Raw genomic sequence first — 15620 nt, 5'->3', positions numbered from 1 at the left:
TCACACTCTCTCGGTCTTACCCACCTCATAGGGTGTCTTTTGTGGGGAGGGGAAAGGAAAGGGATTGTAAGCTGGTTTGAGTCTCCCTTAAGTGGCAGAGAAAGTCAGCATATAAAAACCAACTCTTCTTCTTCTAACGGGGACCCAAGCAGCTTACATTGTTCAACTCTCCTCCATTTTATCCTCACCACAACCCTGTGAGGTATGTTAGGCTGAGAATGTGTAACTGGCCGAAGGTCACCCATTAAGCTTCCATGGCAGGTAGGGATTCAAACTTAAGCCTCCTAGATTCTAATCAGGCACTGTAACACGCTGGCTCTTAAGAAGAGGGCAGATCCCAGTAATCTGTTTAGACCAGCAACCCAGACATCAACACAATAGCTCACCTGACCAAGGTTTTTTTCCCCTGGAGGGCGCACATTATGAAGTTGTAAACCGCTTACCCAATATCGGCACTGGTAGTACACTCACCTCATCTGTATAGCGCACCTCAGCAACTGCATACTTCTTCTTGAAGAATTCCGGAGGATAGATCCTTGGGGAAATACAGAAAGACACATTTGGTGACGGTCATTTTGTAAGCCACCCAGCCAGCGACTCAGCGTATTTTGGTTTTTTTTTTTTTAAGCTGACTCTTTTTATCACTCTCTCTTTCTACAAGGAAAACACAAAAGCAAACCAAGAAGCAAGGGTCTGCCTATTAGATTAATGCTACTCATATGAAAACATGGCACAGTAAAATATCATCATCCACTGCAGCATACCGGGTTGGGATCCCCCAGTTCAGCATAACCACAAGTCCTCTTTATAAACACGACATGAGGAAAAGAGCAAAAGTCCAGTAGCACCTAAAAGACTAACAAAATTTCTGGCAGGGTATGAGCTTTCGTGTGTCACAGCTCACATCTTCAGGTACTTGAAGAAGTGAGCTGTGACTCACGAAAGCTCATACCCTGCCAGAAATTTTGTTAGTCTTTAAGGTGCCACTGGACTCTTGCTCTTTTTCACTGCTACAGACTAACATGGCTACCCATCGTGATCTAACAACATGGGGAGTTACAAATAGGGTTGCCAACTCCAGGGGGATGGAACCTGGGGAGGGCAGGGTTTGGGGAGGGGAGGAACCTCAGCAGGGTACAATGCCACAGAATCTATTCTCCAAGGCAACCATTAAGAACATAAGAAAGGCCCTGCTGGATCAGACCAAGGCCCATCAAGTCCAGCAGTCTGTTCACACAGTGGCCAAACAGGTGCTTTTAGGAACCCCACAAACAAGACGACTGCAGCGGCACCATCCTGCCTGTGTTCCACAGCACCTTTCATTCTCTCTAGAGGAACTGATCTCTGCAGTCTGGAGATCAGCTGTACCTCCTGGAACTCTCCAGCCCACCCACCCCTGGAACTTGGCAACCCTAGTTACTAAAGAATTCCTGTTCAAGAATGTGGTCAAAAAGCAGAGACCCGCATCCCAACCACCGAAGTTTAAAGTTAAATGCTGCACTGGAGGCAATTTCTCACAGCTATTGCATGAAATATTCCATACATCCCCATTTCTAGGCCTCTCACTTAGGGCCTTCCTCTATCGCACACTGCTAAAGTATTCCTTTATTCAGAACCTGCCTCCACCTCTCCCTGCCCCATCTCATTTGGCAGCTTTAAATCTCAGCTATAAAACTCAAAACTTAAATAAATAAAACTGGGCTCTCTGGCTGTAAAATGGTAACGGCAAACTTACGGCCGGAGCCGGCACATTCTGCAGTACTGCAAATCACCACGTCAAAACCACCGTTTACATCTTGCTGCAGAAGTTCAAAACGAAGCAAAAAAGAAGCCGCCTGCAACCTTATTCAAAAAACTGCAGGCGAGCTTTATTCCAAAGTCTTCCAAAGTCCCAATAGACTCCACCTGGCTCTCAGAATCACAGGCAATGGACAAGTGTGCCTCACCAGCATGGTGTAGTGGTTAAGAGCAGTGGTCTGGAGCAGTGGACTCTGCTCTGTAGAACCGGGTTTGGTTCCCCACTCCTCCACATGAGCGGCGGAGGCTAATCTGGTGAACTGGATTTGTTTCCCCATTCCTACACACATGAAGCCAGCTGGGTGACCTTGGGCTAGTCACACTCAGCCCCACCTACCTCACAGGGTGTCAGTTGTGGGGAGGGGAAGGGAAGGTGATTGTAAGCTGGTTTGATTCTTCCTTAAGTGGGAGAGAAAGTCGGCATATAAAAAACAACTCTTCTTCTTTGTAGAGTACATCTCTAATAAGCAAGATTTTAACAATTTCCCCCTGCCTCCATGCTTGCTGATGAAAGTGGGCGGGGGTGGGCGGGCATGGAATCTGATACTGTTAAAGAGGATCTGGATGTCAGCTGCCAGCCTGGTGCTATTTCCTTCAAAATCAGCTGGTGGCAGCAGAGAGTAAACCCAAGTGTGCGAGAGTGGGCTAAGGCCTGGAAAGATGTGAACTCCTCATTGAGGTCTAGCAACTTGAGGCCAATGACAATAGCATAAATCCTTCACCCCAGTACTAAAAGCAAACGCCTGAGGCCATGTTTTGTCACAGGGTGCACACAGCCAGTGCATGTGGGGGGAATAAACCATTTCTGCAGATTAACATCACCCTTCTTCTTTCTGTGGTCTGCCACATTAAGTATAAAGAATCATAGAGTTGGAAGGGACCACCAGGGTCATCTAGTCCAACCCCCTGCACAATGCAGGAAATTCACAACTACCTCCCCCACACACACCCCAGTTACCCCTACTCCATGCCCAGAAGATGGCCAAGATGCCCTCCCTCTCATGATCTGCCTAAGGTAATAGAATCAGCATTGCTGACAGATGGCCATCTAAAGGTAATGGTCCCCTGTGCAAGCACCGGGTCATTCCTGACCCATGGGGTGATGTCACATCCCAACGTTTACTAGGCAGACTTTGTTTGCGGGGTGGTTTGCCAGTGCCTTCCCCAGTCGTCTTCCCTTTACCCCCAGCAAGCTGGGTAATTTGACCGACCTCGGAAGGATGGAAGGCTGAGTCAACCTTGAGCCGGCTACCTGAAACCGACTTCTGTCGGGATCGAACTCAGGGGGTGAGCAGAGCTTGGACTGCAGTACTGCAGCTTACCACTCTGCGCCATGAGGCTCCTGTGATGGCCATCTAGCCTCTTCTTAAAAACCTCCAGGGAAGGAGAGCTTACCACCTCCCGAGGAAGCCTGTTCTACTGAGGAACCGCTCTGTTAGAAAATTCTTCCTAATGTCTAGACGGAAACTCTTTTGATTTAATTTCAACCGGTTGGTTCTGGTCCGACCTTTTGCCTAATAGAACACTTCATGCATCTGATGAAGTGAGCTCCGATTCATGAAAGCTCGTTTCAAGAGTCCTCTTTTCAAAAGCCAGCAAAACTACTGACCCTCCCACCATGCAATGCGGCAGCAAATGCCACTTAATTATGCACCGTGCGAGAAAGCACTTTCTTTCCTATTATAGCTACAGCTAAGCAAGCTTGGGATATTCCCATTTGCTTGCATTCTGCCACATGAAATGAAGACTGGCTTAGCAAGAAAAGGCAATGTCACTGAGGTTGGAATGGTATCAAAGGTGATTTATGGCTACCAAAAGCAAAACCAAAAAAAATGTGTCTGGTGAAAAAACCAGTTTGGGATGTTTTCATTCCTCACCACACGATCCAATTCTTGTTAATTTCACAAATTCCACTTTTGACATTATAAAACGTTTTTTTCTTTTTCTTTCTTTTAAAGGCCAAGTATAAAACGCTGAAAAGCAGTTGATTCATTTAAATTCTAATTACAAAAATGTCACTTAAATGTCAGCTTGACAACCAAACAGAGTAGGCTGTTTCCCCATTAAAAGGGCTGCTTCCTGCAAGCCCAATTACAAAAAAAGAAAAAGCTAAGAATGAAAGGAAGACCAAAACAGATCCGGCTCCGGACTTGGTTTCTTTCTGAGACAGACAAGCTTCTAACTGCCAGCACCACACAATCAGTCACTTTAGAACAGCCCGTTCCTGAGCTTGGGCTGAAAGCGGTGTGGAGACGGCGTGACCCCCGCGCCAACGGAATAAGGGGCACCTACGCTGGTGCGGGGGGCATTTCCGAAGGAGCCAGGTCACAGCGGAGCTACACAGAGCTCCGCCGCAGCCACTCCGGAACCTAAATCCCGGAAGAGAACTGTGGTGCCGGCATGTGGGTAGCATCCCTGGGGTGTTCCCAAGGGTGGAGCTGACTTTAGTCAGCTTCCTCACCCCTTCCAGACCAGGAACACCCCCTGTACAAACAGCAGCGCAGCCGGAAGCAAGTGAGTAAACCTTCAATCGCTGACTGGAGAGAGAAATTATGGATGTATATGAGGATGGTCAAACTAACAGAATTCCTTCATGGAAAGGATATGGAAGAATTTAAAAAAAAAAATGGTTAAAGGCCGCCTCATATTGGGATAAACTGGCAAAAATGGATTTTACTATATTACTTAGCGAGTTATAGAAACTAGTTTTAATAGCTTTATATTATATTGTTAAAAAATATTTCATTGTAGAAACTGTTTAGACACTTCTTCGGAAGTCGGGTGAAGGGTCACTTTTTTAAGGTGGGTGGAGGGCGAAGGGGTATCTTTTTGGATTTTATAATTAAGTAATCCTGAATGTAATAATCAGTATATAAAGATACTCTTTTGTATTTTCTTTTTTGTATTTTTTTATATATTAATTTTATTGTATTTGTTTGTTTGGTTTTGTGTTATAAAAATTAATAAAAATTTATATAAAAAATAGAAACAGCAGCGCAGCAGTGCTGTTTTCAATGGGGCTATTTCCCCCATTTTCTATTTTTTCTTTTAGAGGCGTTTTTCCGCCTTGCAGCGGCCTGGAAACCTCTTTGGAGGCGCTGCAGCAGTGCCTCGGCCACGCCATCCCCAGCCGCTGCAAGGCTCAGGAATGGGCTGGAAATGTATTTTAGGCTCTGCTGTCTACACTGGTTCTACTAAGAGATGAGCTACTCAATGGGGGAGGGATCACCTTGGAAACTACCTTACCAGTTTACAGGAGGAAGCATCTGAAAGTGCACGCAGCACTGTGGTTAAAGTGTTGGACTAGGATCGGGGAGACCAGGGTGCAAATCCCCACTCTGCCACGGAAGCTTGCTGGCTAACCTTGGGCCCGTCACACACTCTCAGCCTAACCTACCTCACAGGTTTGCTGTGAGAATAAAATAGAGGAGAGCAGAGAACGCTATGTATAGCTTAGGGTCCTCCATTAGGGAGAAATGCTATGCATAAATGACATAAATAATAACAACAAGCATACGGCATGAAAAACGGGAAAAGGAGAGCCCACCACCTCCCGAGGAAGCCTGTTCCACTGAGGAGCTGCTCTAACTGTTGGAAACTCTTTTGATTTAATTTCAACCCGTTGGTTCTGGTCCGACCTTCTGGGGCAACAGAAAACAACTCTGCGCCATCCTCTATATGACAGCCCTTCAAGTATTTGAAGACGGCTGAAGACAAAGCTCCCTTTGTCTGATGAAGGGAGTTTTGACTCTTGATAGCTCACACCCCCAAAATCTTGTCAGTTTCTAAGGTGTAACTAGACTCAAATCTAGCTTTTCTGCTGCAGACCAACACAGCTGCCCTCTGCAGCTATCTTCTTGGAAAAGGGAGAGAGACGGAATTAATACCCTGTCACAGCAGGCTGAAAACAGAAGCCTTCCTGACAGGCCGGCCACCTGCAAGTTTTAAATGAATATGTAATAAGGCCAAATTGCACCGGTCTCCCATAATCTTGATCTTCTAAAGGCCGCCTTTGGCTAGAAACGGCACTTTCACGCACCTGGTACATCTTTGACACAAAAAAGCCAGCAACAATCAAAGGTGGTATAAGAACGCCAGACAGCAGGGCTGGAAGATACTTATCCCACACCTCCAAGACTATTACAAGAAGACCTTTGCCTCCTCTACGCTGGCCGAGCATATTCAAAGTCTCCTAAGTAATTTGCAAAAAGTACTGCAAGAAGCATGTATTATCAAGAAAATTTAACTCTGCTGAAGAAGAGAAAAATGTATCGGAAGGTCAACGCAAGATTAAGGTACCATAAGGAAAATGCACATTTTAAAAGGTTCTGTCCCGATTAAGATTTTCTGCCTAATAAGACTTTGCAGGGTGAAGTGCACAGAGGTCACAGAGCATAAATCTATGTTTTTGTCATGCTCATATGCTCGGTGTGAGAGAATCAGAACAGTAGGACAGGGAAACTTGAACTGTCCCATATGGGCCAAAGTAGGCTCTGGGAGCACGCAAAGTCTCATGGATGAATATATCAAATACTTGAGCGAGAGAGAACACTGCAAACTGTTGCACCTTAGGGTACCTTAGCGCATATACCTTACTTTTTGTCATCTGAATAGTTGGAAAAAACAAGTAACAGATTAAAAACGTACAAAATAAAAACACTTCTCAAAAAACATTAAAACCTGGCAAAAATACACCATTAAAGCCATTTAAACCAAGCTAAAACACACACACCAAAATATAAACCAACATGGTGTAGTGGTTAAGAGTGGTGGTTTGGAGCAGTGGCGTCTGATCTGGAGAACCGAGTTTAATTCCCCCGCTCCTCCACATGAGCAGCGGAGGCTAATCTGGTGAACTGGATTTGTTTCCACGCTCCTACACACAAAGCCAACTGGGTGACCTTGGGCAAGTTACAGCTCTTTGAGCTCTTTCAGCCCCACCTACCTCACAGGGTAGGTCTGTTGTGGAGAAGGGAAGGTGACTGAAAGCCAGTTTGAGTCTCCCTTAAGTGGTAGAGAAAGTCAGCATATAAAAACCAACTCCTCTTCTATAAAAAACAGTACATGGAATGCAGGTTCCCTCAGGGAATGCCAGTGGTGGTGGAAAGTGCTTTCAAGATCCAGCCAACTTAATGCAACCCCGTACTGTTTTCAAAGTAAGAGGGGTTTCCAAGTGCCTGCCTCTGCATAGGGACTTTGGACATCCTTGGTGGTCTCCCATTCAAATGCTAACCAAGGCCATCCTCCTAAAGATGCCCACCGATCATGGTTTTTTTTTTTACCAGTTTCCAGATGGAAATTCACTGAAGCCTTTGGCTTATTCGAATGTGTTTCTATTGGGGGGGGGGCGGCGGTTAGTGACTACTAAGGGTTTGCTTTTTTACCACTGAAAATGGCCATTGGCTTTAACAGGTCCAACTGTTCATACAGCTACATTTTTATTACGGGCTGACGCTTTAAAAACCTGCATGCAACTAAAAGAATTGACAACGCTGACTGGGGGGGGGGGATTCTGTTCGCCCCCGCCTGGTTGAAGATGCCAAGACTCTAGAAATAGCATCCTGCCACCTTAATTTTGGAGTCAAGTGTAAAAAGCTTCATTTGGAAAAGTAAAAAAAAAAATTGCAACGGGTAACCCAGCCGAGCCGAGCAGGAAGCCATCAACGAGGCATGAAAAATGGGAGTGAGGCGAGAGGGGGCATTTTAAACGCTGTCAAGATGCTCGCCAACACGCCTGCTCCTCGTTAGAGTAACATCAGATGCACAGATGGCAAAGTGTTAACTAAACAAGAGGGTGTCAAGACCGGCTAGGAAGAACAACACAGGGGACTTTAGTAGGCACTAACAGATGTTTCCAACGGTGCTAAATATTAAAACACACACACGATCCAGTTCTTCCATGTATAGCAAGAACCCTTTCTCTTGAAAATTTTGCAGCCAAAAGAAAGAGAGAGGCAAAAGTTACACAATATTACACCACTCCCATTAGACCAGGCTATGCCGGGGACCATTTCTCATGCTGGCAAGGAGATGAAGTACCTTCACCTTCCACGAATGTGTAGCAGGTGCTTTATGGGCACATTATCAGGTGTCTCGCAGTGGCACTTGGAAGACATAGGGTAGAAAAGGTTTCCGGGGGCTCCACAACTGGGTCACAGTCAGGCCGTGCACAAAAAACAGAACACTTAGGGAAGTGGGGAGAGAAATGATGCCCGCCATGGTGGAACACGCCGTTCTGGAAAATCAGCTTTGAACCTTCAGACAGGCACAGATGGTACATTTTCGCTTAAGGAGAGGGGAATAAAACCAAACAAAACTGATTAAGCGTTTATTGCGCTACACCAAAGAACATCAGGAAAGACGCCACCAAGAATAGCTGAAGGAAGAACTCTAGCCCATCTGCAAATCACTCCCCCTGGAGTGAGACTTCTGCAGCCAAAACACCTCCGTTTCCCCAGGTTTTCAAATGAACATTCGAGGACACTGAAAAACTGGCAGAGACAAATGAGAGTTTTCTAGGGGACCTGGATTCAGAAGTGGCCTCTCACCACCCTGGGGCAGAACAACCTTCTCACTAATAACAACCTCCCTTGCAGGATTGGTTTCTTGTTTTATGAATATTGCAGAAAGTGCCACCACTTCCACGCCAAGGTAAGCATGGCTGGCACAGCCATGGCAACAGTTTTCAGCCAGCACAGTTGTGCCTATCAACAATTCCTAAACAGGGACATGTAAAAATTGGGGAGGGGGGAGTAGGCAGCTCCCCCCCACCATATACAATGGCTTTTAACAGTCAGATGAAGAGGCACTTTGTACTGCTCATCCCACCCAGATCCCGCTGCCCAGGCCCTTAAAACAGTAGCACAAAGCAACTAGGAATCAAAGTTAGCATTAAGTTGTTCACTGATGACCTTCATGCACAAGGATTTCATTGCACACATGCCCAAGATCTATGTATCATAAGCACATCCTATTTTGTTGTTTCTTACTAGCAGCTTGGGGCAGACATTCAATGATAATGTTGCACTCTTGGTAGGGATGAGTGAATTCAAGGTGAAGTCATCAGAGTAAACTGTAGAAGACACATGGTCAGGTCCCAAGCAGAGGTGCTGATGGCGGCAGTCCCTGCTGGATCACAAGCCCACCAACTATCCTTTACTGGAAGGCTGCAGAATTCTTAGCTGGGCTTAATGTGTAAGCAGAAATATGGAGAATGCTCCTGATGGAGGTGGAAGGCTAGATCCTCCTGATGGAGGGGAAGGGAAGGTGATTGCAAGCCTGTTTGATTCTTATTAAGTCGTAGAGAAAGTCGGCATATAAAAACCAACTCTTCTTCTTCTTCCTTGGGGGTGGGGGTGGGGAAACTAAGCAGCCTCATGGAATCATAATGGAGGGGGTGCCTTTTGGGTTAAAAAAAGTTCCAGTCAGGTCCTAATTGTAGATGTCTTTCCTTAAGCCCACAGGCATATGCTTCTTGGTGAGAATGCAGACCTGACACACTTGGGGGGAAAGGAAAATGTGTTTCACTTAAGTTTGCATGGTGATCCCCCAGAACCACAACTGACTTTAAGCCATGCTGAGGTTCCTCCCCTCTCCAAAGCCTGCCCTCTCCAAGGCTCCACCCCCAAATCTCCAGAAATTTCCCAGCCTGGCAATCCAACTTGAGCCCAAGGCATTGTAACCAAGCAAGAAAAGTACTGTTATCATCATCAAGATAGCAACCTATGCCTGCTGCTCCACCAGCTGCTCCCACTATCCCAGGACCCACCATTTAGCCCCCCAAGAGCTGAGTCTCCAAAGTTCTTGATCTCCTCAATTTTGCTTATTTAAAACAATGGGCATCTGAATGCAGCCTGTATAACTGTGGCTAGATTGAATCATAGTTGGAAGGGGCCATACAGGCCATCTAGTCCAACCGCCTGCTTGATGCAGGATCAGCCTAGAGCATCCCTCACAAGTGCTTGTCCAGCCTCTGCTTAAAGACTGACAGTGAGGGGGAGCTCACCACCTCCTAAGTAGCTGATTCCACTGTCGAAGAACTCTTACTGTAAAAAATCTTTTCCTAATGTCCAGCCGGTACCTTTCCGCCCTCAATTTAAACCCATTATTTCAAGTCCTGTCCTCCTCTACCAATAGGGACAGCTCCCTGCCCTCCTCTAAGTGACAGCCCTTCAAATTTTTAAAGAGAGCAATCATGTCCCCCCTCAACCTCCTCTTCTCCAGACTAAACATTCCCAACTCCCTTAGCCTTTCCTCATAGGGCTTGGTCTTCAGGACATAGAAATGTACCAGGTCTTTGGTTACGGTTGCCAACTTTCAGGAGTGGGCTAGAGATCTCCGGGAACTACAGTTGATCTCCAGGCTACAGAGATCTGTTCTCCTAGAGAAAATGATAGTTTCAGAGAGTGGACTCTACGTCCTTATACCTTGCCAAGGTCCCTCCCCTCCCAAAACCCTTTTCTTCCCTTGCTCCAAACCCAAAATCCCCAGATGTTTCCCAGCCCGGAGCTGGCAACCCTAGCTTACATGCATGGTGGTTTATGGCAAACTGGTTATCTGTGACATAAAAATGCAGGCATCGGGTTAACCACAGTTGCTTTTTCTTCCCCAATTAGTATCCCAAGCCATCATCTTGAAGAATCCTGGCATGTGGGAAGGAAAAGTTCCAAATAAGCCCCCCATCTGTATTCATGTATCACAGGAATGGGAGTTAGTGTTATACCCCCTCCCTTTATCACAAGAGAAGGGAGGGGGGAGGAACAAGCCAAGCACACCCTTAACCCCAACACAAGCTGATTCACGTACATTTTTATTCAAGCTCCATTAAAATGGGAACCTAAACGCAGCCAGCATCAAATTTTAATGACGTAATAAATGGCCGATGCTTTTGGCAGAAACGTTCACACTCTTTTGAGACCAGGAAGTACGAGAGCAAAACGTCCCTAGAAAGTCTGCACCTGCAAGCATCTGAAGACTGAAAGCTTAACAGTAAGGAGTCAGACGCCTGTGGAAGGAATTTACTCCTCTTCCTGTGTTTGGGAACGCAATTCCTGACAGAATCCAATATCCAGGTTTGGGGCGAAAAGCCCAGCACGTTTCCTACCCGCTTGTTCAGGGCTTGAGGCAAAGAAGATATTTGCATCCTCGCTTGAATGAGCCGGAAACAGAAGAGGCACGCCACGAAAGAGGCGAGCCATGGGAAAACGAGAGCCAGCCAGCCAGAGAAAACACACCCCTTTAAAAAAAAAAGGAGGAAATGCAGAGAAAGAAAAAACCAGCAAAGCTCAACTCTCGACTCACCCCAGGACGTTCCAGCCCCAGCAATGTTTCCCTGCAAGGCAATTAAGTTATTGTGCCATATGTGACGCACGGACCAGCTGCTGTACAGTATGCTTGCCTTCAGAAAATAACTTCCATCAATACACTGACTCCTTCTGTCAGTTATAATTAAGGTGAGGGAAATGGCAGGTGCAGCCTTAATTAGCAAAACTGGAGCCTAGAAGAGCAAAGGATTCCACAACAGCGGCGGAAGCCTTAAGTCAGACATTCCGACGTAGAGGCCGTTTGAGCTCCAGGAACAGCGCACAGGAAAAGCAAAGAGAGGAGCCCTAATCCAGCCCTGCGCTCAGCGTTTCCTCTTTTCGGTGCCAAGGGAGTGGCAGGCAAGACGCGTACGTTCATGGTGGCATAATTCACTTGTGTGTCAATTTCAATATTGATACCTTGCTTATCTGCCTCACAGGGACCCAAAGAGTCTTACATCGTTCATCCCTCGGTCCAATGTTATCCTAACAAAAACCACATAAGGGAGATCAGGCTGAGAGAGAAGGACAGCCCCAAGGTCACCCAGCAAACTTTCATGGAAGAGTGGGGATTCGAACCTGGGCTCCCCAGATCCTAGTCTGACGCTCTAGCCACTAATAGGGGTGTGCACCAATTTTTTGGGGTACTTTTCAGGTTCGGGTTTATTAAACCCAGAAATTTTCAGAAAATCCTGAACCCAAAAAATATCTGAACCCAAAAAACAGGATATTTCAGGTCGGCATCACCCCCCACCCTTCTCCAGATTCCAGAGAAGGCGAGCAGTATGGATTTGTTTCAGATCAGTGCTGCCCCCGTTCTCTGGAGTCCAGAGAAGGAGGGCGACGTGGATCTGTAGCCTGGCGCTTAGATCCCGCCCCCTGCTGCCACCAATCACAGAGAAAGCAGGGATCAGGGAGCTAAGGCCTGGGCTTCAGCCCGGCATTTAGATCCTTCCCGTACCCTATGGTCTCGGGGAGGGGCTGTGGCTCAGTGGTAGAGCATCTTCTTGGCATGCAGAAGGTCCCAGGCTCAATCCCCAGCATCTCCAGTCAAAGGAACTAGGCAAGCAGGTGATGTGAAACACCTCTGCCTGAGACTCTGGAGAGCAGCTGCTGGTCTGAGTAGACAATACTGACTTCGATGGACCAAGGGTCTGATTCAGTATAAGGCAGTTTCATGTGTTCATATGTTCAAATGTGTTCACAGAGGACGCAGGGGTGGGGGTGTTAAGCCAAGGGCTGCAGCCCAGCTGGAGTTGTGCTGCCATGCTGAAGAACCGAAGGCGGGGCTGGCTGGGAACTCCCAGCCTGTGCTATCATCAGTTTAGCTTCGTCGTGGCAGCAGCTGCCGCAGCAAAGCAGACTGCAGGTGAGAGAGGGGGAGAGAGAGGGAGGGGGAGGTTAAAAATGGCAGTGGGGCCATAGCGACCCCAATTAATGCTAAACAAAATTGGCATTATTCATGACTCACTTTTCTGGCACCCTTTTATTGCCGCTATTTTTTTCCGGTTAACCACCCCACCCCGAAAAATACCGAAAAGATTTTTTCAGGGGGTTCTTAAATTCGACATATCGATATGCACACCCCAGCTACTACATCACACTGGCATAAAAAGGTGTGAACTGATCAATACACTTAAAGAATACGATCTGATTTAGTATGTTTGTTTGCATAACAAAAGCACATGATATTATTTTATTTTCTGGATTACTCTCTCATGGATAGTAGTTGAGCTAATATTGGGGGGCAGGAATCACAGTTCACTTAATATGGCTTAAATGCTGTATATTAGATTTTATACATGCATCCTATTATTTCCTGCTTTAGCATTAGAGGTGATTATTTCCTGCTTTAGTATATACATATTTATTCCCATGTGCTTGCAAGAAATAGATGTGTGTGTGTAAAGTGCCGTCAAATCGCAGCTGACTAATTGCAAGTCAGTAGGGTTTTCAAGGCAAGAGACTAACAGAGATGGTTTGCCATTGCCTGCCTCCACATTATGACCCTGGTATTCCTTGGTAGTCTCCCATCCAAGTACTAACCAGGGCCAACCCTGCTTAGCTTCTGAGATCTTCCTAACTGCCCAGTTTGTATGGCATTGTATCCACTATATTACACAATCTCTCAAACCCTGCTTTGCCATCATTTAACTGGGACTAGGCCGAATACTAGGAAGATCAGGGCCTTTTCAGTAGTGGCACCCCAGATGCGGAATACCTTCCTCCATTGCACCTGGTGCTAGAAATGCAAAAGACCAGGCAAACTTTTGTTTGCTCAGGCCCACTGCTGGTTTATTATTAGCAGCTGTTTTTGTTGTAGCTAATAGTTTGTCCCCCCTATTTTATACACATTATAACTAGGTTCATATGATTCCTACTTTTATCTTTTCTTGTGCTTTTAATGTTTTTAAAATGCTGCTCTGTTAAAGTTTATATACATATATAAACTATTATTTTTAGTATCAGGCACAGAGCCTTTTCCCCCCCAAAGTGTACATTTTTTTAATATTGATTTATATTGTAATCTGGAAAGTGTTACTGCAGGGGGTAGGAGGGCACAGGACAGATATTTCTCAAAGAAATACTACTCAATTAATGAAAATGTAGTTTTAGAAATAGAAAGTTTTCCCCAGAAAGTCATTGTGGAAAACATGGCACAACCATAGATTAAGTCAGGCCTTACCTCTGAAATGAATGGAAAGTCCGATCCACCATGTACACAAATTCCTGAAGGATAACACTCACCATGCAAGGTTTAAGGGCTCTTTCCCCCTTGTTCCTGAATCCCACTTTCATTTACTGAAATAATTCACAATCTCTGCCCCTTCTCACAGGTATTATTTCAGTGATCATTCTACATTGCCTTGGTCTTTGGAAAACCTGCTGGCTCGCCGACAAAAATGATCAGCTCAAAGAAATGTGATACAGTTGGCAAGGCAAAGATAATTGCAATATTCATAATCAGATTTGTAATCCAGCACTGTGTCCATCTGTAAACAAGTTCTATTTGAAAAACAACAACAGATAAATGATTTTCTAACACAGCACAGAGTGTGGCAGGAGAAAGAAAATTTTAACACCCCTGCTGGCCATAAAGCAACGTTTGAATAAACGGCTCCTCTGCATGAAATTCTATAGCAAAATGGGAAATTGTATTGCTTCTGATATATAAAAGAATTACTCAGAAAGGCATCAGTTAAGAGGAAGTTAAACATTTCAAAGAGTTCCTTCATTTAAAAAAAGAAACAAACTGGATCTATGGAAGGAAAGGACAGCCGAAATTCAGATCTTTGTTTCTGACACAGCCCTGTTTAAAAAACTTCTCATAAACGACAGCAAAATCAGTCGCAGGGTTTTTTGCTATAGTGGCACCTCAGGATGCCAGTCTCCAGGTAGGGTCTAAAGACCTAATAGAATTAAAACTCTATTAAATTAAAACTGATCTCTGCCCCCAGATCCTCAGCAATTTCCCAGTTTAGAGTTGGCTACCCTAGTGGCACCCACTCTATAGCAGGGCTCGACAAATCCCAGGCACCAGGTCGCAAAGACACTTAGGAATTTTATTGTGGCTCCTAGTATTTTCAACAATGATTTTATTGCGTTGTCTCTTGGCCATCCTCAGCCTGTACAAAGCTCATTTCACATCAGAATATGAACACATGAAGCTGCCTTATACTGAATCAGACCCTTGGTCCATCAAAGTCAGTACTGTATACTCAGACCGGCAGCAGCTCTCCAGGGTCACAGGCAGAGGTATTTCACATCACTTCCTTGCCTAGTCCCTTTAACTGGAGATGCCGGGGATTGAACCTGCGACCTTCTGCATGCCAAGCAGATGCTCTACCACTGAGCTACATCCATGAAAAGGGATGTATTTTGAGATGCTTTCACCCCTGAAGCATCTCTTCTACAAAGCAAAGACTGGCTTCCACTCCTCTGGAGCAGAAGTTGCTGCAGAAAACCCAAGGGCACATCAACTTTGAGTCTGCAGGGAGAAGCCATTTGGAAACAGATGTCTCCATCCTACGAGAACACTTGGGGTGGAACCTGCTATGATTCTGTGGTAACCCACTCCTGCAAAGTTCTGTTCTTGGACCGATCCCCTTGGACCATTTTGTGGTGGTGGCCAATATCAGTCCAAAATTTTGGCATTCCACTGGCACAGCAAAGATTGGGAACACCCTGATTTAGAATCGCAACCGGAGCTTCCAAACATATACAGCACTGCTTGCCTCCTTCCATATTTCAGCTTTCATACACTCTCATCTCCCCAGTGCAGCACCCCCTGCAGACAAAGTGACAACTACGCTTTCCTATCTTGGATGCCACACCAAACAAGACAGGCACGCTTATTAAACCCAAGCCACAGCTTCCAGTTCTTGTTTGCTGGTTGGTTGCAAACCCAAGTTTGCTCATTTGCACCTCCCACCAAGCCCAAGTCAAGCTTCCTAACTTGGCATGATTGATTTACTTCATTCATGCCCCACCTAGTGGGGGAGGGGCTGTGGCTCAGAGGTA

The 15620-nt window shown here is 45.8% G+C and overlaps 1 protein-coding gene across 1 annotated transcript in view; it reads right to left on the bottom strand.

The window, feature by feature from the left end:
- PEPD (peptidase D) overlaps positions 1–15620 on the bottom strand; it is a 182132-nt gene that overhangs the window by 138429 nt on the left and 28083 nt on the right. The window contains exon 4 of the mRNA XM_056862584.1: positions 472–535. Coding sequence (XP_056718562.1) covers positions 472–535 — 64 coding nt within the window. The remainder of the gene's footprint in view (positions 1–471; positions 536–15620) is intronic.

This window comes from Euleptes europaea, chromosome 17 (assembly GCF_029931775.1).
Source record: "Euleptes europaea isolate rEulEur1 chromosome 17, rEulEur1.hap1, whole genome shotgun sequence".
NCBI lineage: Eukaryota > Metazoa > Chordata > Lepidosauria > Squamata > Sphaerodactylidae > Euleptes > Euleptes europaea.
This window is presented reverse-complemented; position numbering and strand designations above follow the sequence as displayed.